The sequence below is a fragment of the Scyliorhinus torazame genome, chromosome 5, assembly GCF_047496885.1.
Source record: "Scyliorhinus torazame isolate Kashiwa2021f chromosome 5, sScyTor2.1, whole genome shotgun sequence".
Taxonomy (NCBI): domain Eukaryota; kingdom Metazoa; phylum Chordata; class Chondrichthyes; order Carcharhiniformes; family Scyliorhinidae; genus Scyliorhinus; species Scyliorhinus torazame.
The window spans coordinates 244462575-244484317 of NC_092711.1; the positions used below are offsets into that span (position 1 = coordinate 244462575).

General features: G+C 47.0%; 1 protein-coding gene across 1 annotated transcript in view; it reads right to left on the reverse strand.

Annotated features, from left to right (window-relative positions):
* phka1a (phosphorylase kinase, alpha 1a (muscle)) overlaps positions 1-20878 on the reverse strand; it is a 252415-nt gene extending 231537 nt beyond the window's left edge. Inside the window, exons 1-4 of the mRNA XM_072505235.1 lie at positions 20639-20878; positions 12168-12326; positions 8629-8676; positions 1679-1847 (exon numbers count right to left, since the gene is read on the reverse strand). Of these exons, the coding sequence (XP_072361336.1) occupies positions 1679-1847; positions 8629-8676; positions 12168-12326; positions 20639-20716 (454 nt within the window). The 5' untranslated portion in view covers positions 20717-20878. The remainder of the gene's footprint in view (positions 1-1678; positions 1848-8628; positions 8677-12167; positions 12327-20638) is intronic.
* Positions 20879-21743: the final 865 nt, after the last annotated feature.

Genomic DNA, 21743 nt, shown 5'->3' on the forward strand with positions numbered 1-21743 from the left:
TGACCTGGTGGGCCAGTCAGAAGCTAAGTATGGGCCTTTTAGTGAAAGGAATAGCCTAGAAAGTAGAGTTTATGCAGGAGTAGTGATTTACTGTGTATAATAAATGTGTTTTGATTTGAATCTTACTAATTGGTGTGTTGAGTTATTGATCATTACTTGAACATGAACCTCGTGGCGGTTTCATAAATATACCTGGCGACTCTAGAGCAAAGGTTAAACAGAGCAAATGACAATTTAACCAAAAGCTAGCAACCAGGCTGAGCCCCTGCGTTTCCCTTTTTCCCAGGGCCACAACATGGCTGCCAACTTTGTGTACACCATGTGGGTGATCCCCTGCACTCCGAGGTTTCCCTTTGTGTTCCAAATCGCCACATGTGACCTGTTGTAGCCAGCCTAATGCCCTTACTACCCTTGTTCTACGTTTCCCCTATGTTTCTTCCCCCTCCCCCCTTCCTGTTCTTGTGCCTGCCCCACTGTTCCCTTCCCCGTTTCTTACCTGAGCTTCCCCCCCCCCACCCCTCCCATTAGTGATGAGTAACCCCATCCCATTGCCAGGCGCTCTCTCCCTTGTGGAGATCATAGAATTCACAGTGTAGAAGGAGGCCATTCGGCCCATCTAGTCTGCACCGGCCCTTAGAAAGAGCACCCTATCTAACCCCACACCTCCACCCTATCCCCGGAACCCCAGCTAACCTTTTTTGGACACCCAAGGGCAATTTAGCATAGCCAATCCACCTAACCTGCACATCTTTGGACTGTAGGAGGAAACCGGAGCACCCGGAGGAAACCCACGACACGGGGAGAATGTGCAGACTCCGCAGACAGTGACCCAAGCTAGGAATCGAACTTGGGACCCTGGAGTTGTGAAGCAACTGTGCTAACCACTGTACTGCCCAGCCAAGATGCGCCGTGGCCTCCCTCTCACTCGTGCTTCCTGGTGCTAGCTTTTCCCGCTAGTGTGGTCACCCCCCTCCCGGGATCAGCTATATGAATACCCTTCGCTCGTTATGTGTTCTCCCTTCCTGCCGTTCGACTCACCCTTTCCTGCGCTCTGCTGCCCTCACCCTTTCCTTCCTACGTTTTAACTCCTGTCCTCAAAGCAAGGCAATGCAGTCCCGCGCAAAGTGTCTTTCGGGTTGGTTAAGCCTCTTTGGGTGACCTTTTCACTGCTGACCCTGCTGCTGTTTTTCCAGTCCATTCTCCAGATCCCTTCCGGCAGGCCCACTCCAGTTTGTGTTGAGCTTCACTGGAACATTGCAGAAATCAAGGATGGAAATGTGGGGATAAGAGCAAGAAGGTGAGTTGAAATGGCAAGCAACACGGTCATGCTGGAAGACTGAGCAAAGGTGATCCACAAAGTGGTCACCCAGTCTGCATTTAGATTCCACCTCTCTTCAGCTCTGAAAAGTCATACGCTAACTCTCCTCTCCACAGAGTCTGCCAGACCTGGTAGGATTTTCCAGCATTTTATGTTTTAATTACTAGTCAAAACCAAACAAATGAAGGATAAAAGTTCACACAACTTGTGAGCAACTATGATGCTAAACCATCAATGAAATAAATTATTGGGAACGGCAACTGTCACAAAGTTTTAGAGACAAACTAGAATCGCCACCAATAATTTGGAAATTGTCGAGCAGTTTAGTGTATTAGGACAATTTTGGTTAGTTCTCCTTACCTGAAGCAGTCATTTGTGCAAGAAAAAGCAGGAAAATGGAGGTAGCGTCAATTTGCAGGTGACCCCACTGATCATCTCCAACCACTGTAGCACATGTTCCATTGTTGTACTTTGCATGAAGGGCATCATTTGTACTCTGGCTGTGCTTGAAATTCTCAACTTTATTTATCTATTTATATAAAATAATAATATTGTCACCAGGAATAAACTATAGATTAGTCAATCTTAGTGCACTGACCCCCAAAAGCTTTATAAGGCAAGGTTTCCTTCCTGCATAACTGACAGGTACAGCTACCAAAATGGGTCAACTTCCCATGTTTTGCACTGGATCTGATGTTCAGGAGTAGGCTGATAGTGTTAGGAAAACAAAGGTAGTTTTAAGGGATTTATATTTGCATTGGTAAACAAGAGGAATAAGATAGGTTTTCAAGTGGATTTAGTTGAATAATACTGTGCCTCGAAGGGTAAATAGTTAAATCTAATAGATTCATGCTGGACAAAGATGTTTGTGTGTGTGGGGTTTGGTTTCAATTCCAACTGTGAATCTATTATGCTTAGAGAGGGTTACGGCGTGAAGAATAAATAGAACTAGCAAGGGTTGCTGGGCAACTGGACTTCCTTTTAAGGGTAAAAAAAAGCTTTTAAATTTTAGTTTCAGCTGAAGTTGTGAGAAGTTGAAGACAGGACTTCATGGAGTGAGCATCTCTCAACTCTGCCATAAGTAAGACTTTTGAGCCAGGGTTCCATTCTGGGATCTTCCTGTCCAGTTATATCAACTGGGATAGTAACAAAAGCAGTTGGGATTTTGAAATTAACTTCATATTCCATCACCACTCCCACCTCCCCACCAAAGCCTAAGAAAGACATGGGGCGAAATTCTCCGGAAACGGCACGATGTCCGCCGACTGGCACCCAAAACGGCGCAAATCAGTCGGGCATCGCGCTGCCCCAAAAGTGCGGAATGCTCCGCATCTTTGGGGGCCGAGCCCCAACCTTAAGGGGCTAGGTCGGCGCCGGACGAATTTCCGCCCCGCCAGCTGGCGAAAAAGGCCTTTGGTGCCCCGCCAGCTGGCGCGGAAATGACATCTCCGGGCGGCGCATGCACGGGAGCGTTAGCGGCCGCTGACGGCATTCCCGCGCATGCGCATTGGAGGGAGTTTCTTCTGCCTCCGCCATGGTGGAGACCGTGGTGGAGGCGGAAGGGAAAGAGTGCCCCCACGGCACAGGCCCACCCGTGGATCGGTGGGCCCCGATCGCGGGCCAGGCCACCGTGGGGGCACCCCCCGGGGCCAGATCGCCCCGCGTCCCCCCCCAGGACCCCGGAGCCCGCCCGCGCCGCCTTGTCCCGCCGGTAAGGTAGGTGGGACAGGCATTTTAGCGGCGGGACTTCGGCCCACCCCCGCTGAATATCCGGTGCCGGAGAATTCGGCAACCGGCGGGGGCGGGATTCACGCCAGCCCCCGGCGATTCTCCGACCCAGCAGGGGGTCGGCGAATCTCGCCCATGGTTTTAGGTGAATTGGATATTCTGAATTCTCCCTCTATGTACCCAAACAGGCGCGAAGTGTGGCGACTATGGGATTTTGACAGTAACGTCATTGCATTGTTAATGTAAGCCTACTTGTGATACTAATAAAGATTATTATAGAAAGGTCAAAATACTCGAAAGGGTTCCTGCTCCTGATCGCTAATCAATGAGTCCTAAACAAACGTGGGCATGAATGCCAAGTAAGTACCAAATTGGGTTCAATTGTAAATTTCCCCATTGCCAAAACGTCTGTCCACCCTCAGACATGAAGAATAGCTACTTGAGCGAACTAATGAAATATTTCAGTGCTCACAGAACCATATCGCATTTCTTCAGGAGAAAGCTAATGCTCTCTATTAGTCAGCCGAACTAATCACTTCTCCAAGTCATGTATGATACTATACTAATATTTGGTAAGTGTTGCTTCTCCACGAATTTTCTTCCAAATTTAAAATAAAGGGTCACAAATCCCAAGTCATGATTCAGTGTTAAATTTCTACCAGATAAATCATTTTACACCATGCATTTCAAACAAAACACAAAAACTCAGCAAATTTCATTATATGGTGATTTTAAAAAAATATTTAGCAATGCAGTCCAACTTTGCTGCAAGAACCAATGTCAGGACTAAGAATAGTTCCAAGAGGAGACTTCCACTTGTGACCACGGAGTGATTGGTCACATAAAGGGCTGTTCTTGTTCAAAGTCACAGAAAAGGGTTATTTTTACCCAGATCCGGGTGGAATTTTGATGAAAAGGTGGTAGGTGAATGTTAGAGTAGTTTACCCCTGGAATGGCATGTCTTCTGATCACCGGACCCGGCAGAAAACAGTGAGAGGTTTGGCTGGAAAATTGAAACAGTGTTGTGCTTCACAGACAGTCTCTTCCAGCATGCAGGTGTGGGAGGGGCAAGTTGAGATTGTAAGGAGTGGTAGGGGTGAAAAGTTTATGTGGGGATGGATGTTCTCATCCCCCCCTCCTGTTTTATGGGACTGTTTGTGTTTAACATCTGTTTCTTTGCTTTTGGAGAAGGCTACCTGGAGCTCAGAAGTCTTTGTTTGGTTGGGGGAGGATAAGGCCAGCAGGGGGCCTTCTTCTTTGAGCTGAAAAGTCGGGGGGGGGGGGGGGGGGGGGGGGGGGGGAGGGGGAGGGGGGGTCATTAGGATGGGCCTTTAGGCAGGGGCAGCCGCGCTAGCAGGTTATGCTGGTGAATGGAAGTGAGGTGGTGGGGGAGAAGGCCAAGAGGGGTTGCCGGGGGTAGGGGGGAGAGGGAGAAGAGGTAGGGGAAAAGCAGGGGGGGGGTTTCTGCGACGCGGCAGGGGGTGAAAGATGACATGGTCAAGGGCGAAGAAAGGGGCCATCTGGGATGGGCTAGGTACAGAGTGGAATTAAAGTGGCAGGAGTTAAGTGGGGAAGATGACGGACGGTAGAGGGGATTGGAGGCGCAAGCCTCCGGTAAGGTTGGTAACGTGGAACATTCGGGGATTGAACGGACCGGTTAAAAGGAAGCGGTTGTTCGCGCACCTCAGGAGCTTGAAAGCGGGGGTTGTCTTTTTGCAGGAGACACACCTCCGTGTGAAGGTCCAGGTTAGGTTAAGGAAGGGGTGGTCGGGCAGCTTTCTCCACTCGGGGTTTGATTTTAAATCGAGGGGTGTGGCAATTTTAATGAGCAAAAAAATGGGATTAGTGAGTGCGAAGGAGGTGAGAGATCTAGGTGGGATATATGTGATTGTGAGTGGGGTATTGGAAGGGGCACCGGTAGTGTTGGTAAATGTGTATGCCCCAAATTGGGATGATGCGAGTTTTATGAGGGGGTTGCTGGCAGCAATCCCGGATTTGGCCACGTACCAGTTGATCATGGGAGGAGATTTTAACTGTGCCCTGGAGCCAAGGATGGATAGATCGAGCCCCAGGTCGATAGGTAGGGTACAAATGGCAAGGGAGCTGGTGAGGTTTATGGAGAGGATGGGTATGGTGGATCCATGGCGCTTTCAGGACCCAGGGGGAAGGGAGTATTCCTTCTTTTCACACGTCTGTAGGTATATTCGAGGATTGATTACTTTGTAGTGAGTCGGGAGATTTTGGTTCGGGTGGAGGGAGCAGAGTATGCGGGGATAGTTATCTCGGACCATGCACCCCACTGGCTGGATATTTGATTCAGTACGGGACGAGAGCGGAGGCCGGGGTGGAGGCATGACTCGGGGTTGTTGGCGGATGGAGGTTTTTATGATAAGGTGCGGTTGGCGATTAGGGATTATGTGGAGTTCAATCAGAATGGGGAGATGTCAGCGGGCATTTTTTGGGAAGCACTGAAGGCAGTGGTCCGGGGAGAAATTATCTCATTTACGGTTCGTGCGAATAAGGAAAGAAGGGCGGAACATGACCGTCTAGTGAGCGAGATAGTGGAGCTGGACAGGAAATATTCGAGGGTGCCCACCGTGGAGGGATTGGCAAGGAGGAAAAAGTTGCAGGGGCAATTTGAAGGCTGACAATGCGGAGGGCAGTAGGGCAACTGCGTAGGGCAAGAGGGGTGCAATAAGAGTATGGAGAGAAGGCGAGCCACATGCTGGCGCACCAGCTGCGGAGGCAGGCTGTGTCCAGGGAAATACTGAAGAGCCGGACTGGAGCTGGATATGTGGTGTCAGAGCCAGGGAAGATAAATGAGGCAATTAGAGAGTGTTACCAGGGACTTTATGAGGCAGACCCAGGAGGAGAGGAGGGGGACATGGGGTGGTTTCTGGACAAGGTGGAGGAAGTAAAGAGGCAGGCGTTGGAGGAGCCCCTTGGGCTGAGGGAGGTGCTGGATAGTATCAGGGGTATGAAGTCGGGGAAGGCCCCTGGGCCAGACGGGTACCCGGCAGAATTGTATAAGGAATTTGCGGCGGACTTGGCACACCATCTATTGGGGGCGTTTAATGAAGCACTGGAGAAGGGGAAGTTGCCGGAGACGATGAAACAGGCAGTAATCACACTAATCCCAAAAAAGGGAAGGATCCGGTGGAATGTGGGTCGTATAGACCCATATCACTATTGAACACGGATGTGAAAGTATTGGCTAAGTTGTTGGCGGGGAGGATGGAGTATTGTGTCCCGGGAGTGGTTGCAGAAGATCAAACAGGCTTTGTGAAGGGCAGGCAGCTCGCGAGTAATATAAAAAGGCTGTTGAATGTGGTGATGAATCCGTCGAGAGCTCTGGTACCGGAGGTGGTGGTGTCCATGGATGCGGAGAAAGCATTTGATTGGGTGGAGTGGCGGTACTTGTTCGAAGTTTTGGGAAGGTTTGGGTTTGGGCCGAGATTTGTGGCATGGGTGCGGTTGCTGTATGTGGCGCCAAGAACGAGGGTGAGGACGAATGATATGAGCTCACAAAGCTTTGACTTACACAGGGGTACGAGGCAGGGGTGCCCGCTGTTTCCGCTACCGTTTGCGCTGGCCATAGAGCCATTGACAATGGCTCTCAGGGGGTCGGCAGAGTGGCAGGGGATAATGAGGGGACAGAGGGAGCATCGGGTGTCGCTATGGGCTATGCCGATGACCTCTTGCTGTATGTTTTGGATCCGTTGGAGAGTATGGGAAGGATTATGGGCCTGTTGGGGAGGTTTGGAGGGTTCTCGGGATACAAAGCTGAATGTAGGGAAAAGCGAGGTATTTCCGGCGAATGAGCTGGCACAGCAGGCTAATTTAGGGGCGATGCCATTTACAGTAGCGAGGGATAGGTCTAGGTACTTGGGGATTCAAGTAGCGAGGGAATGGACGGGGCTCCATAAGTGGAACTTAACGAAGCTGGTGGAGGAGGCCAGGGAGGATCTTAAGGGGTGGGATACACTGCACTTAATGTTGGTGGGGATGGTCGAAGTGGTGAAAATGAATATTCTGCCGAGGTTCTTGTTTATCTTTCAGGCTCTCCCGATCTTTATACCAAAGGCCTTTTTTCGGAAAGTGGGCACAGTCATCTCTGACTTTGTATGGGCGGGGAATGTGCCGAGAGTGGGGAGGACCCTGCTACAAAGGCAGAGGCAGCAGGGGGGGGGGGTTTGGCGTTGCCAAACTTGCTTCATTATTATTGGGCGGCGAATGTAGACAAGGTGTGGCGGTGGTGGGAAAGAGAAGGGGTAGAGTGGGTTAGGATGGAGGAGGAATCTTGTAAGGGGTCTAGTTTGAGGGCTATGATGATGGCAGCATTGCCAATGGCTCCGAGTAGGTATTCAGGGAGCCCAGTGGTGCAGTCCACAGTGAATATATGGAATCAGCTGAGGAGGCATTTTAGGGTGGAAGGGATGTCGGTGCTAACGCTGCTGTGCGAGAATCATGGGTTTGAGCCGGGGTGGATGGATAGTGTATACAGGAGGTGGAGGGAAGTGGGGCTGGTCAAAGTGAGGGATTTGTATTTGGAGGAAAGGTTCGCCAGTCTGGAGGAGCTAAGGGAGAGGGTAGAGCTGCCGAGGGGTAGTGAGTTCAGGTTAGGGACTTTGCACAAAAGGTCTGGAAGGGGTTCCCTAGATTGCCGGGATACACCCTGCTGGAGCGACTGCTGCTTCCGGATGTGGAAGGGGAGGGAAGAATTGGGTATATATATAAGTGGCTGGGGGAGCAGGGAGGCGAGCGGGTGGTGAAGATCAAGGAGAAATGGGAAGCGGAGTTGGGAATGGAGATCAATTGGGGAGTATGGAGTGAGGCACTGCAAAGGGTAAATGGGACCTCCTCTTGTGCAAGGATGAGCCTGATACAGTTTAAGGTGGTGCACAGGGTGCATATGACTTGGGCGAGAATGAGTGGGTTCTTTCAGGGGGTAGCAGATGAGTGTGAGAGGTGTGGGCGGGGGCCAGCGAATCATGCGCACATGTTTTGGGGTTGTGAAAAATTGGGAAGATTCTGGGAGGGAGTGTTCACGGTCTTAGCCAGGATAGTAGAGGGGGGAGTGGACCCGCAGTCTTTGGTGGCGATATTTGGGGTTTCAGAGAAGCCGGAGCTCATGGAGAGGAAGAAGGCCGATGTCTTGGCCTTCACCTCTCTGATTGCACGCCGACGAAATTTGCTGGAGTGGCGGTCGGCATCGCCACCGGGGGTAGCAGCTTGGTTGGGTGACCTGTATGACTTCCTGCAGTTAGAGAAGATAAATTATGAGTTAAGGGGCTCAGCAGGCGAGTTTGAGAAAAGGTGGGGAATGTTTGTTACCGTGTTTGAGGAGCTGTTCGCCGCAGGGGGGGTGGGTGATGGGTAGGGGAAGGTGAAAAAGGAGAAAAATCTGTACAAACTGTATAGTTGATTGTTGGGAAGAATGTTTCCCGGGGTGTTTATTTGCTGTACCCTACTTTGATACAAGTTTGAATAAAAAGCATTTTAAAAAAATGAATAGTTCCAAGAGTTAAACGTGACTAATTACAAGCAAAGTATCTGATGTGACTTGTGGAATGATTTCGTACCTGTCTCATCATACAGTGCAGCAACCCCCGCATCAGTTTCACCACGCTCTGGAAGATGAAATACAAACCAGTACATGTTTACATGGAGTCAGCAATTCCTACCAGGCCATGACCCCCCAGCAGTCCTTTCCTGGCATTGCTGCAACCACCTCATCTTTCATATGACATTTTCAAACTGTTCAGAGATGACACTGTTCAGAGATTAAGTTACAACCACTTTGGCAGATCCATTATGGTGGAACTTTAACACTGAAAACATACTAAGAAAATAAATTGAAATCAAAGATTCGTAACCATTCAGATTTACTTAAAAACAATTTAATCACCCAGAAAATTCTCACGCATAAAAAACTTACTTTGCTCCATTTTAAAATGCATTTTTCCCATTTTAAATAGAGTGTTCCCACTCAATTGCTAAGCATTAAGTTTGGAAATTATTTTACTTAAGCCATCGCCGCTGGAAAAAATAAATTGTAGGGTTGGTTGGGTGGGTGGGGGTCACATATAATTGCATACAGATCTCCTTTTTCCATTTACTGGGTACTGTTCAGGGCGCATTAGTGGTTTTCAGAAATTCTGGACCTAGACTGGCAACAGTCTATTTAAGTACAGGCTGCATCACAGTTGAGACAGACCTGGCCCTTGCTTTATGTTCACACAAATGCACTCTTCAGCAGACATCACTGGACAGTCATCCTGAAGAACCCTTGTGAATTTTCATCATCATTATCCTAGAGAAGCCAAGGCTGAGTGTGATGCCCTCATCATCACTATAGCTGAGATCAGCCAACTCAGCACAGACCATAACAAACCCGGGATCTTGCTGATCTGTTGGATTCAATTCCACAAAATGTATTCATTGGCTCAAACAAGGCATTCATGATGTTCTTGATGTCCTTACTTAGCAGGCTGTGTCAGTCTGTGATGCAGTTTATACTATCATCTATGGCATTCCACAAGCCATTGAACAGCCATATTTCAGTCACCTTTTCTATACTGTGATTCTCCCTATATGATGATGCCTCTTCCTCAAAACCCCATCACCAGACTTCCGGTGGCACCCTCGAGGAAGCAGGTCGCAGGTCGGATCGCTCCCGCCCGCGATGGGCAAACGGACCTGTTGAACGGACTTTTGCAGGACCTGGCGACCTGGTTAGGTTGAGGGGACGATAGGGAGGAGGCTTCCCCCCACAAGGTGTGAGCAGCTGGACCAGAAATGGTTGAGTGGAGCGGCAGGGCTCGAAGCGGGAGCAGCGGAGACGCCAGGGCAGGCGGCGAGACATGGCGGGCGGCAGGGACCAGGGAGCGGAGGCTCACTGGCCAAGGGAGCAGCAGATGGAGTTTTTTAAGAACTGCTTCGCCGAATTGAAGAGGGACACGTTGGACCCGATGAGGGCGGTGATGGACCGAATGGTCGAGGCGCAGGCGATCCAGGAGAAGGCGCTCAGGGAGGTTGAGGTGAAGCTCTCCAGCCAGGCGGACATGGTGGCGGAGCTGGAGCACGAGGTGGAAGAGCTGAACGCCCGCCAGAGGTGGACGCAGGAGCAGCTTGAAGAGCTGGGGAACAGAGCCAGGAGACAGAATTTGAGGATCATTGGCCTCCCCGAGGGCTGCGAAGGGTCGGATGTGGGTGCATACGTGAAAGGTATGCTCGAGGCGCTGATGGGGCCGGAAGCCTTCCCCCAACCCCTGGAGTTGGATGGGGCACAGAGCCCCCACAAGGAAGCCCAGGACGGGCGACCGACCGAGGGCCTTGGTGGTCCGCTTTCACCGGCTTGCTGATAGGGAACGTGTGCTGCGATGGACCAAGGCGGGGAGGAGCAGCAGATGGGAAAATTGTGAAGTGCGCATCTACCAGGACTTGGGAACGGAGCTGGCCAAGAGGCGTGCAGGATTCATCAAGGTAAAGGCAGCCCTCTACAAAAAGGAGGTGAGGTTTGGAATGCTGTATCCTGCGAAGCTTTGGGTTACGTTTCAGGAACTCCACTACTACTTTGAGACACCAGAACAGGTTTGGAATTTAATTAAAGAAAAGAAGCTGGACTTGAACTAACGGGCACTTAGTTTTCTCAGTGCTGTACAGTGACAGCGATCTGTTAACCTAATTTGCTCTGACTAGGTGTGGACATTTATTAAAAGAAGAAGCTGAACTTGAACTAAAGGACTCTGGGCTCTCAGAGCTTTTGTGTGGCGGCGGTTCGTTAAATTATCCTGTGCTGTAATGTTCTATCCAAGAATGTTTTCAGCCTGGACAGAGAGCGGAGGCTGGAGGGCGCATTGTGTAGGATGTTCTTGGGGGATGGCATCGAGGGGGGTGGGGGGTGGGTAGAGAGAGGGGCCCTGCAAGGGGGGCCCTGCGCTTGGTACCTTTTGGTGGGAGATCGGGGCCTCGGAGAGGGGGATGGGATAGGGGCTGGTTAGGGGACTTGAAAGGGCACGGTGAGATACAATCAGGTTAATGGTGTTTGGGGGGGGGGGGGGCGCCGAGCGCTCGGGTGGTAGACAGACAGGCGCCAAGGGTAGGGGTCAGCGTAACTAGCGTAGGTCAGGGGGCCCCAGGGAGAGTAGGAGGAGGGGCGGGCTAGGGTCAAGCGCAGGGCTGGCCTGGCAGGTCGGGCCTCGGGCAGGTAGGGGAGGTTGGGAGAGGGTAGCCGGGAAGGAGAGCAGAGAAGACTTAAGTGGGCAAGGGGGGGGGGGGGGGGGGGTGTCTAGGGATCCCACGGGGTAGAAGGTCGCTTGCAGACTCTCACGGAACAGCGCAGGAAACTGACAGCAGCGGCACCTGAGGGGGGTGGGGGGGGGGGGGGGGGGGGGGGGGGGGTTAGAGCCACGTTAGTTTAGTTGAACACGTGGGGCAGGGCAAACGGAGCTGACAGGGGAAGTGCTTTATTAACATGTTTATTCTTTCCCACTGTTTGTTTTCGCTATGTTAAGGTTCCTTGCATAGGGCCTGTTTTCTCTCTGGAAATGTTACAAACTTGTTTTAAATAAAAAAAATTCAAAAAAACCCCATCACCAGCAGAAAGCTCCTGTTCTCCATAATAGCCACAAGGCAGCCTGGCAGAGCATTGGTTAAAACAACTCACCCACTAGAAGTACAAAGGCTGAAAGACATGACAGCCAAGAGTTTAACTTAAAAGTGAACTGAGGTAACAGGATTAAGACAAGGAAACTTCCATCTGAACCGAACTTGAGGAGTAACCAGCACACACTTAAGAGTGGTTAACTTCTGAAAGAGTCACCAACCCACTTCAGTGAACAAGGGGTTGGCTAAGGCAGTAAAATAAAAGCGGATAGATTCTAATTTTACAGATTTTTTAAAAAAGATTTAATACCAAGGAAGGAACATAATCCAAGTAAGCCTTGTACATGGAAGATCAATTTACTGATTTATCAATCCTCATTTATGTTCTTTGGACTACTACCAGTAGTTGCCAAAAACTTAAAAACTAGAACCTTATGGGTGTTAGCAAGAGCATTGTTTCCCCCCACCCCACCCTCTTTGGTACAAGAACTAGCAATTATGTGCAGCTACTCACCTGCTCAAGTTCATATGCTTTTGCTTTATCCTCATCTCGATCGGCATTTTTGCGATAGGCCATTCCCAGGCCCCAAACTGCCAGGACGCTATACACGTTATCACGAACCCAAGCATCCTGCTGTTCCGGACTCGCAGGCAGTAATCCAGTTACAGTATTCTACAAAAAAAGGAATTTGGTTACGGATAGACTTAAAGCAATAAGTAAATAATTTGTCAGTTTAGGAGCCCTATTATGACATACAGGTAATGATTTTTTGCTGCAAGTGAAGTGACACTACTTAAACAGTTAAATACAGCACATGTTTATATGTTGCCATGAACAACTGAACAGTATTATATTATATATCAATCTCTGCCACCCACAAAAACTGTTGCCTTAATGCTAATTCCATATGCATATAATGTACTGAAACATAAATAACCAGATCAATTACAGAAGGGCACAAGGTTGCAAAACACAAAACATCAGCAAATCTTATATTTACATATAGAACCTTTAACACAATAAAATGCTTACATGAAATTGAGTCACTTTCTGCTATCAAGTTTGCTGAAAGTAGGAGTAAAAGTCAAAGAGCTAATCATTGCATGGTTCATTCTAGCTGACCCCTGGTAACTGAAAGTGACCAGATTTTATGTGTAAATGTGGACACAGGAATTTCAGAAAGCCTAGCAATTAGGAAGTCACCTTTGAATAAACAAATCTATTCTTAGAACTCTCAATTTCCTTTCTTGGAAGCTATTCATCGAATAGTTTTTCAAATGTATATGCAAACCAGAGTTGACTATTTTTCCCACTTATATAGACATAATTCGAACCACATATGCATTCTGATTTTGAAAACATTTTCTAATTGTTAATCTTACTCTGAGCTTCTGATTTTGTACCCAGCCTGTTTGAAAACTGCCAGCCTGCTTACCTTACCTTATTCTTGCAGGTTGTAAAACGGCCATCTTTATTTTAGCAGGTATTTGCAGGGAGGGTACTGCATCAATAACCCACATACACCCATGCACTTTATAGCTGAAGTTGCGAGCTACTGATTAGCAGCAGGAAATCGGGTTCACTTTTCACCCCTTGTACTGTGACCCTGCGCCCAACTACAATCCTTTCTCCACACTGATATCTGGTCCTGATCGGGAGAAAATTGTCCCTAAGGTTTTGCTTCAAGTTTCCACCGAATTAAACTTCACATCACCAACACAATCATGCAGCTTAAGAATTTTTTTTTAAAGTTTTGCTTTAAAAACATTCCTTGGTATATTTAAGAGTTGTAACTTGGTACAGTTTTATTAATACAGAAAATGGGTTTGCCACAAAAGGTAAGGATTCTTCTATCAGTGCCTAGTCTTCCATCTGCAAGTAACCCGATTTCAAATAACAGAAAAAACATTAAATCTAAGCAAAATAATTTGCTAGTTGTGTTACATAGACTTTATAGCAGAGATATAAGCCATTGGACCCAAATTATCAATGCCCATGCTTATGCTCCATACAAACCGACTACTAACCAACTTCAACTATATCCATTAACATCTTCTATTCTCTTCTCTATCGTGTACTAACCTAGCTCCCTTTATATTATTGTGACGTAGGAACATAGGATCTAGAAAACAGAACATTACAGCGCAGTACAGGCCCTTCAGCCCTCGATCTAGGAGGATTACGTCATTCAGCAATTTGAACCTGCTCGGTCATTCAATAAGATGGTGCCTGATCTGGCTGTGGTCTCAACTCCGCTTTCCTGTCTACCACCCAGAACCCTTGGCTCTCTTATCTGTCAAAATCTGTCTAACTCTGCCTTGAATAAATTCAATGACCCAGCCTCCACAGATTTCTGGGGAAGAGTATTCCACAGACTGACAGCCCTTTAAAAAATGATTTCCTCCTCTCCATCCTAAATGGCACACATAAATTGTGACCAATGGTTCTAGTCTTGTCTACAAGTAGAAACATCCACCTGCCGTCACTACAGTGATTGTACTGTATAGCAATTTTCAGCAGCAGGATTTTTAAGCAACGTTACGAATCAGAATTTAACAAAAAGTGCTTGAAAGTAAAATTATACATTATTGAGATAGTTATCTCCTTGAAGTTTCAATTCTATGGTGGCAACATCCAACCACGCTAGGAAGGGATTAGATCAAGAGGAGTAATTTAAGGGCAGCACGGTGGCGCAGTGGGTTGCTCCTGCTGCCTGACGGCGCCGAGGTCCCAGGTTCGATCCCGGCTCTGGGTCACTGTCCGTGTGGAGTTTGCACGGTCTCCGAGTGTCTGCGTGGGTTTCGCCTCCACAACCCAAAGATGTGCAGGGTAGGTGGATTGGTCATGCTAAGTTGCCCCTTAATTGGAAAAAATGAATTGGGTACTCTAAATTTGGTTAAAAAAAAAGAGGAGTAATTTATATTTTTTCATCCGACATGGGTTTTTATTTTATTTTCCCTTCCCCACCTGACTTTGTTCTACTGGGGGTCCATAAAAAGTGGCAGCATTCTAATACCTCCCCAATAATCATTCTTCAGGAATTAAGCCAGGCAGTAGCTCATGGCAGGTTATTTGATCTGGAGACGTATCACAATGACGCCTGATATATTCTGATATATTATATTCTGATCATATTTAAAAAATTCAAACACTTTTAAAGCCTATTATTACCAGCACCTTAAGAAAAATAGCTTGATGTAAATGGACAAAATTAACAGAAACTTATAATGGTGGTCAATTCAATCTTGCGGTATCATCGGTTTTGTGGAGGGGGCCAGATTACCGCACAATGTTTTTCAAACTAACACAAAAGATTGTAGAAACTGGACATGCACTGGATTTGTGCTTTAAATTCCACAATTTATTTTCGTTGTTTGGCCAAGTTCAGATGAACTGTTCTGAAAAATAACAGCACCATCAGCAAGAGAGACCAGCGATTAAATCTGGTGCCTTTCTACTACTACTACTAAAGAGCATCATTTCACCACAGTTATTAGAGAAGTCATTTTACTTGTGATTTTACAAGTCATTTTACAAGTCATTATTGTTGTGATGCTAGTTTGATTCATGTCATTAGAATACAGTTTTTAAAATTTAAAAATAAATGTTTTTTGCTATTACATCCTCAAAATGCTGGCTGGCTCAGCTTCTGTAATACTTTAAAGTCAGGAACATTATGGGGCTATTAGTGAACAATATCAACCACTTCCTGACCGCAGAGAATGGGAGCGGGCAGTCTGAGCTCCAATACGGAAAATCTCTTGAGTGGGCAAATGCCATTTGATAAATATGGCTGGAGAAGGCCTTTTTTTTTTTCTCACTCTTCCTGAAGGAGTATTTGGTCCAATGATTCTAGCAGTTTCTTAAAATGGAGTTTCCTTCCAGTATCACACCTGGAAAATCCTTCCAAGTGTTGACCACTCTGTTTCTTCTAGTCCCATTTTTGATTTTTAAAATTAAAAATGAGCTCAAAATGTGGATTTGTGTTTACAGCCAGATGAAATGGTGTATAAAGCAGGACCATCACAAAATAATTAATGTGTATCAAAGCTTCGGTTCACCAACATCATCTGATGTTTATATATTCTGGAAGTACGCGATATCCGGTATCATATATATATACTTCCAAGATTATGAAGCTCTTCAGTGCATCAGTTCACAAGCTTTTTTCTTTTACTAGCAGTGGATCACATTGAATTGTGGGCAGCACGGTAGCATTGTGGATCGCACAATTGCTTCACAGCTCCAGGGTCCCAGGTTCGATTCTGGCTTGGGTAACTGTCTGTGCGGAGTCTGCACATCCTCCCAGTGTGCGCGTGGGTTTCCTCCGGGTTCTCCGGTTTCCTCCCACAGTCCAAAGATGTGCGGGCTAGGTGGATTGGCCATGATAAATTGCCCTTAGTGTCCAAAATTGGCCTTAGTGTTGGGTGGGGTTACTGGGTTATGGGGATAGGGTGGAGGTGTTGATCTTGGGTAGGGTACTTTTCCGGGGGCCGGTGTAGACTCGATGGGCCGAATGGCCTCCTTCTGCACTGTAAATTCTATGATATAACATAGTATTTACAGAACAGGTAGGCTATGACAGGCAGCTGCTTCTAATGATCAAATGATGCCAACTCCGATGCAGAGATACTGCATCACATCATTTGAGCTGATGGGATATCCATTGGGTGTTATTTCACTGCATGTTATGTTGCAAGAGAATGTCACACTAAAAAAATCCCTACAACGGCAATTTTATTGTGACCAATTGTATGGTGGCAAAATATGTTGTTTAGCAGTCAGTTACAATCATAGGGGTGATTAAGGAGACTGAGTTTTATATGTACCTCTAATTTATGAGCTATTAGTTCAAGTAAGATCATCATGTAATAAAGTAGATTTATTCCCCTTTACCTCTTTTCTCAAGCGTTTGAAAGCACATTAATCATAACAGTAAAAGCAAATGGTAATGTGCAGCGCTAACTCACATCATAGCAGGAAAACTACTAACAAGTCTCACACTTTCAAATTTAAATCACTATTTTTACGAGATTGACATGGATGATTTTAACTATGTCAACTTGCAGTGGAAATTAGAGTAAATCTTGAACGCTCAGTGCACAAGAGTTGAGAAGATTAATCTGCATGAAATTTAAAAAGCTAAAGTTAGGATTACATGATTGCTATTTACACACTTTGCAGCATGTTTCTGTAAATTCACTTCCGAACAGACCCAATTGCTGGTTCCTAGGAGCGTTCTAAATCTCAAAAGTCCATAAACCAGCACAATACATTTAGACTTAATCATCACGATGGTTTGCCTTTTAAAAAATTCATTCATGGGATGTGAGTATCACAGGAAAGGCCAGCATTTATTGGCCATCACTAATCATCCTTGGGAAGGTGGTAGTGAGTCACCTTCCTGAACTGCTGCAGTCCTTGTGATGTAGCAATACCACAGTGATATTAAGAAAGGAGTTCCAGGACTTTGATCCAGTGACAGTGAAGGTACAGGGACATGGTGTTGTTTTGCTTGTAGGGGAACTTGCAGGTGGCGCTGGTGTTCCTGAGCTTCTGCTGCCCTTGTCTGTCTAGGTTGTAGAGATTGCAAGTGGAAAGTGCTGTCTAAGGAGCCCTGGTGAGTTGCTGCGGTGCATCGTGTAGATGGTACTAAGTGCTACTACTGTACATCAGCGATGGCGGGACTGAATGCTTAAGATGGTTGACGGGGTGCCAATCAAGTTTTGCCTTGGATGCTGGCAATCTCTGTGTTGTTGAAGCTGCACTCATTCAAACAAGTTGAGAGCATTCCATTGCAATCCTGACTTGTGCCTTACAAATGGTGAACAGGTAACTCACCACAGAATTCTCGGCTTCTGATCTGCTCTTGTAGCCACAGTATTTTTTATGACTCATGCAGTTCAGTTTCTGATCAATGGTAATCCCCAGATTATTGATGGTAGGAAACTCATTGACCAGAATTAAATGTCATGGGGAGGTGTTTAGAATTCTTTCTTGTTGAAAGGTGGACATTGCCTGTAATTTATATGACACATGTTATTTGCCATATACCAGACCAAGCCTAAATATTGTCCTGGCCTTGCTGCATATAAGCTGCAAAGCAATTTAAGTTACATAGATGCTGAACTGCATTCATGTGGACAGACTATTTCAACTGGCTAGGTTTATAAAAATTAGGGATTTTGCATCTAATATTTTTGAGCATAGAACTAAGTAAATAAATAATAATCTTTATTATTGTCCCAAATAGGCTTACATTAACACTGCAATGAGGTTACTGTGAAAATCCCCCAGTCGCCACACTCCAGCACTTATTCGGGTACACTGAGGGAGCATTCAGAATGTCCAGTTTACTTAACAAGCACGTCTTTCGGGACTTATGGGAGGAAACCGGAGCAACCGGAGGAAGCCCACGCAGACACAGGGAGAACGTGCAGACTCCGCACAGACAGTGACCTAAGGCGGGAATCGAACCCGGGTCCCTGGCGCTGTGAAGCAGCAGTGCTAACCACTATGCAACCATGCCACCCATAAGTTAAATGTCCGGAGATTCTTTTCATAATGTGGATCAATTATCAATATTTGGAATAAGTTAGAGGCTCATATGGCAATTGATGATTCACTGGAAATGTTTAAAAATAAGTGGGTGAGGTTCGTCCCATGGCCAACATAAATATGGAATATAAAGTAGAGGAAAATGTGGTTATGGTCACTGTTTGAACTCATTTTGATTGCCAGAGATGTAGGAGAGGTATTTCCCAGACCCCCCATTCCTCTCCCCTCGCCCCTGCTCCCACCCCCACCCGAATTAGTCTCAGGATTTTGACATAGATTTTGGTCTCTCCCAGAAGCTTTTATGACCACTGGCTGAGAGGAAACACTGAAGGCCACGATATTTCATTGTGTCATAACTATTTGGGCCAGCCAGTGTTTTCCTGCTACGTTTTTGCACAATCATACATACCTCAAACACACAGCATTGGAATTATTTTGAAAATCACAGGGAAGGGAATACCTAATAATTCATAGCCTCAATTGATGGAGGTTTTCAACACAGTTGAGAGAGCCTCGATAGGAAGCGCATTTCTCGATACATGTGGTCATAATACTACATTTCATGTAATTCCCATTATTGTGGATCTGGTAAATCACTTAAAAGTCTCCTAGTCAGTTCAACTCCTATCTTTTTTTAATTAACGGGTTAGAATTTATTGAACTTTGTCTCTTCCTAACATACTTCCCCTGAGTGTCACCAATTTCATAGTTCATTTTAGATTTATGGCATGTGGCATTGATCTCATCTATCTCAGATGAATGGTCAGACTCGGGTTACAGACCCTATACTCTGATGAAGGAATTCTAAAGATCTGCATTAGTCAGCAAACAGAAATTATATAATATTTGAATGAACCAGTTGGAAAAAAAGGACATTTTGATTTTCAATCTTCATTTTTCTGATCTTATTCCCTCTTTTGAGTAGGAAATTAGATACTGGGAGGTTGGGGGAGAGCACAAGAATATAAATAAAGCAACTGAAATAGAAGCAATAGGCTATCAAAACATTAAAGGAGGAGATGGAAAAAAAGACTGAAATGATAGTGTAACAGGGTACTATTTTACCAATAGAAATTTGTAATTTTAATTTATTGTTTCCATATCATTGGTAACAACTGAAAAGGAATGTGCATGCTCAAATGTTTTCTTTTGCAGAACTGCTTTCGTAAAGAGTTTTGTGAAATCTTCAGGACCGCTATCCCATGGCCACTCAAGACATATAATCAAATTCATTGTCTCGAGTCTTACGGACAAGTAATAAACATGTGTGCTTTCTTTTGGGCAGCACAGTAGTGCAATGGTTAGCACTGCTGCCTCACAGTGCCAAGGTCCTAGGTTCAACCCCAGCCCTGGGTCACTGTCCATGTGGAGTTTACATATTCTCCCCGTGTTTGCATGGGTTTCGCCACCACAACCCAAAGATGTGCAGGGTTGGTGGATTGGCCATGCTAAATTGAAAAAAATTAATTGGGTACTCCAAATATATCTTTTTTTAAATGTGTGCTTTCCATACATTGTATGGAAACCAATATTGCCCTGCCTGTTTAGCTGGCTGAGGTGCAAGTTAAACATCCCACTGAACTACATAAAGGGCAGAGAGCTGTAGTTTCCGCCCACTATTTTTCCCTCAATCAACATCAACCTGAGGAAGGAGCAGCGCTCCAAAAGCTCGTGATTCGAAACAAACCTGTTGGACTTTAACCTGGTGTTGTAAGACTTCTTACTGCGATCAATAAAAGAGATTAATTTTTCATTCACCCTACCCATAGCAACTAAGTGATATGTATGATACCGTAATCATTCTAAATCTGTTGGGCATTGTGGCTGGCACCAGATAAAATGTCATGAACGCACTGGGTTCTCATAAAAACCCAACCTGCCACTATGAACCATACTGGCCCATGGTGTGACTCCAGTCCCACTTTATATGGATGGCTTTAGTGCCCCTGGGAACAGGCAACGAACAGTCTTTCCATGTATCATCCAAAACCAGGGAACAATACAAATGAAGTGTGTTGTGGGTTGTTACTCTGCACAGCCTACATTGCAAGTCACCGTACTTGGGAAATAAATGTCAATTATCTCCCACACCCCAGTGGAGAAAATAAAACAAGGGAGATATAACGACAAAGACAGCCAAGATTCATACCACAGTTACACCTGCTGCGACTGACAGCGTGACTGGAGTTTCGAAATGTCACAACACAAGTTCTAAAAGAGGCTTGGGGTCTTGTGCCTTCATTTGCAAACTAAAAAGCTCAATCGCAAGGGAAAATATCACGAAGCTGCTTAAAACCCAGTTAACGGAGTGTTTCCATGAAGACTGCGACCCTTTCATGTGTCAATATCGATCATTCGGCCGGCGGCAGTGCCGACAAACTGCACCAGGTAACACAAGGTGAATGGACGGTAGAGATTATACCCACCTGGTGACACAGGATCGTGCTGTTCACCAGCCGCGCGTAATAGTCCAACCTCACCCCGGAATTACTTCGGCTCCTCATCCTCGGAGCTCCGAGCGCCCGGCTCTGGGTCGCCGCTCGGACACCTCACCCACCGGCCGAGAGGCGGGGCCGAGCTCCACTGCCCCCGCACTTATCAGCCAGCCTGACAGCCGCAGCCGCAGCCCCCGTCACTACGAACCGCCACCTGAGCTCTGGCCTGCCTCCCCCCCCGCCCTGCAATGACGAGCTCGCAGTGAACGTCCAGCATCCCCCGAGCGACAAACCCGCCCCCAAGACAAACATGCACCGCCCCTCTCACACAGGCCCCGTCCATTCACGCGGACAAACCCCGCCCACACACTCGGCCCCGCCCCACACACTCGGCCCCGCCCCACACACTCGACCCCGCCCACACATTCGGCCCCGCCCCACACACACAGACCCCGCCCCACACAGACCCCCCCCCCCCGAACAGCTCAAACCCCGCCCCTCGCACAGAGGCCCCGCCCCTCGCACACCGACAACGTCCCCTCACAAACAAACACACCGATCCCATCCTCCACACAGACCCGCTCCCACAGCTGTTCCCGCACAAGCCCCGCCCCTTATCCACCAAACCGTCACCAACCGCCAGGGGAGCTCCTGCCTACAGCACATGCGCACCATTTAACGAACGAGGTATACATTGTGGTCCCGGTTTTATGGTGGGCAGCTCGACATTATTACTTGTATTTGGTATTTTTACAAATGATTTGTGTGTCTTTATTAAAGAGGTGTACTTCGCGTCAAAGTGTCTTCCTTCATCTCTCCCTTGGCCAGATTGGAGGGGGTGGGTTTTGCTGCAACAGTCCATGGCTTGCCTCTTATTTTGACTTTGCTCCTGAAGGGATGCCTTTTTACCCTGAATTCTAGGACAGCCGGTGGGTTACTGAGCCTGGGAGCCTCCACTCGCTTTTGCTGAGAATTTACCTGTCCCTGGCTCTTATGGTCACCACCACTTCAGGTGAGGAGGAGCTGCGCTCCAGAAGCTAGTGAGTCGAAATAAACCTGTTGGACTTTAACCTGGTGTTAAAGTCCAACAGGTTTG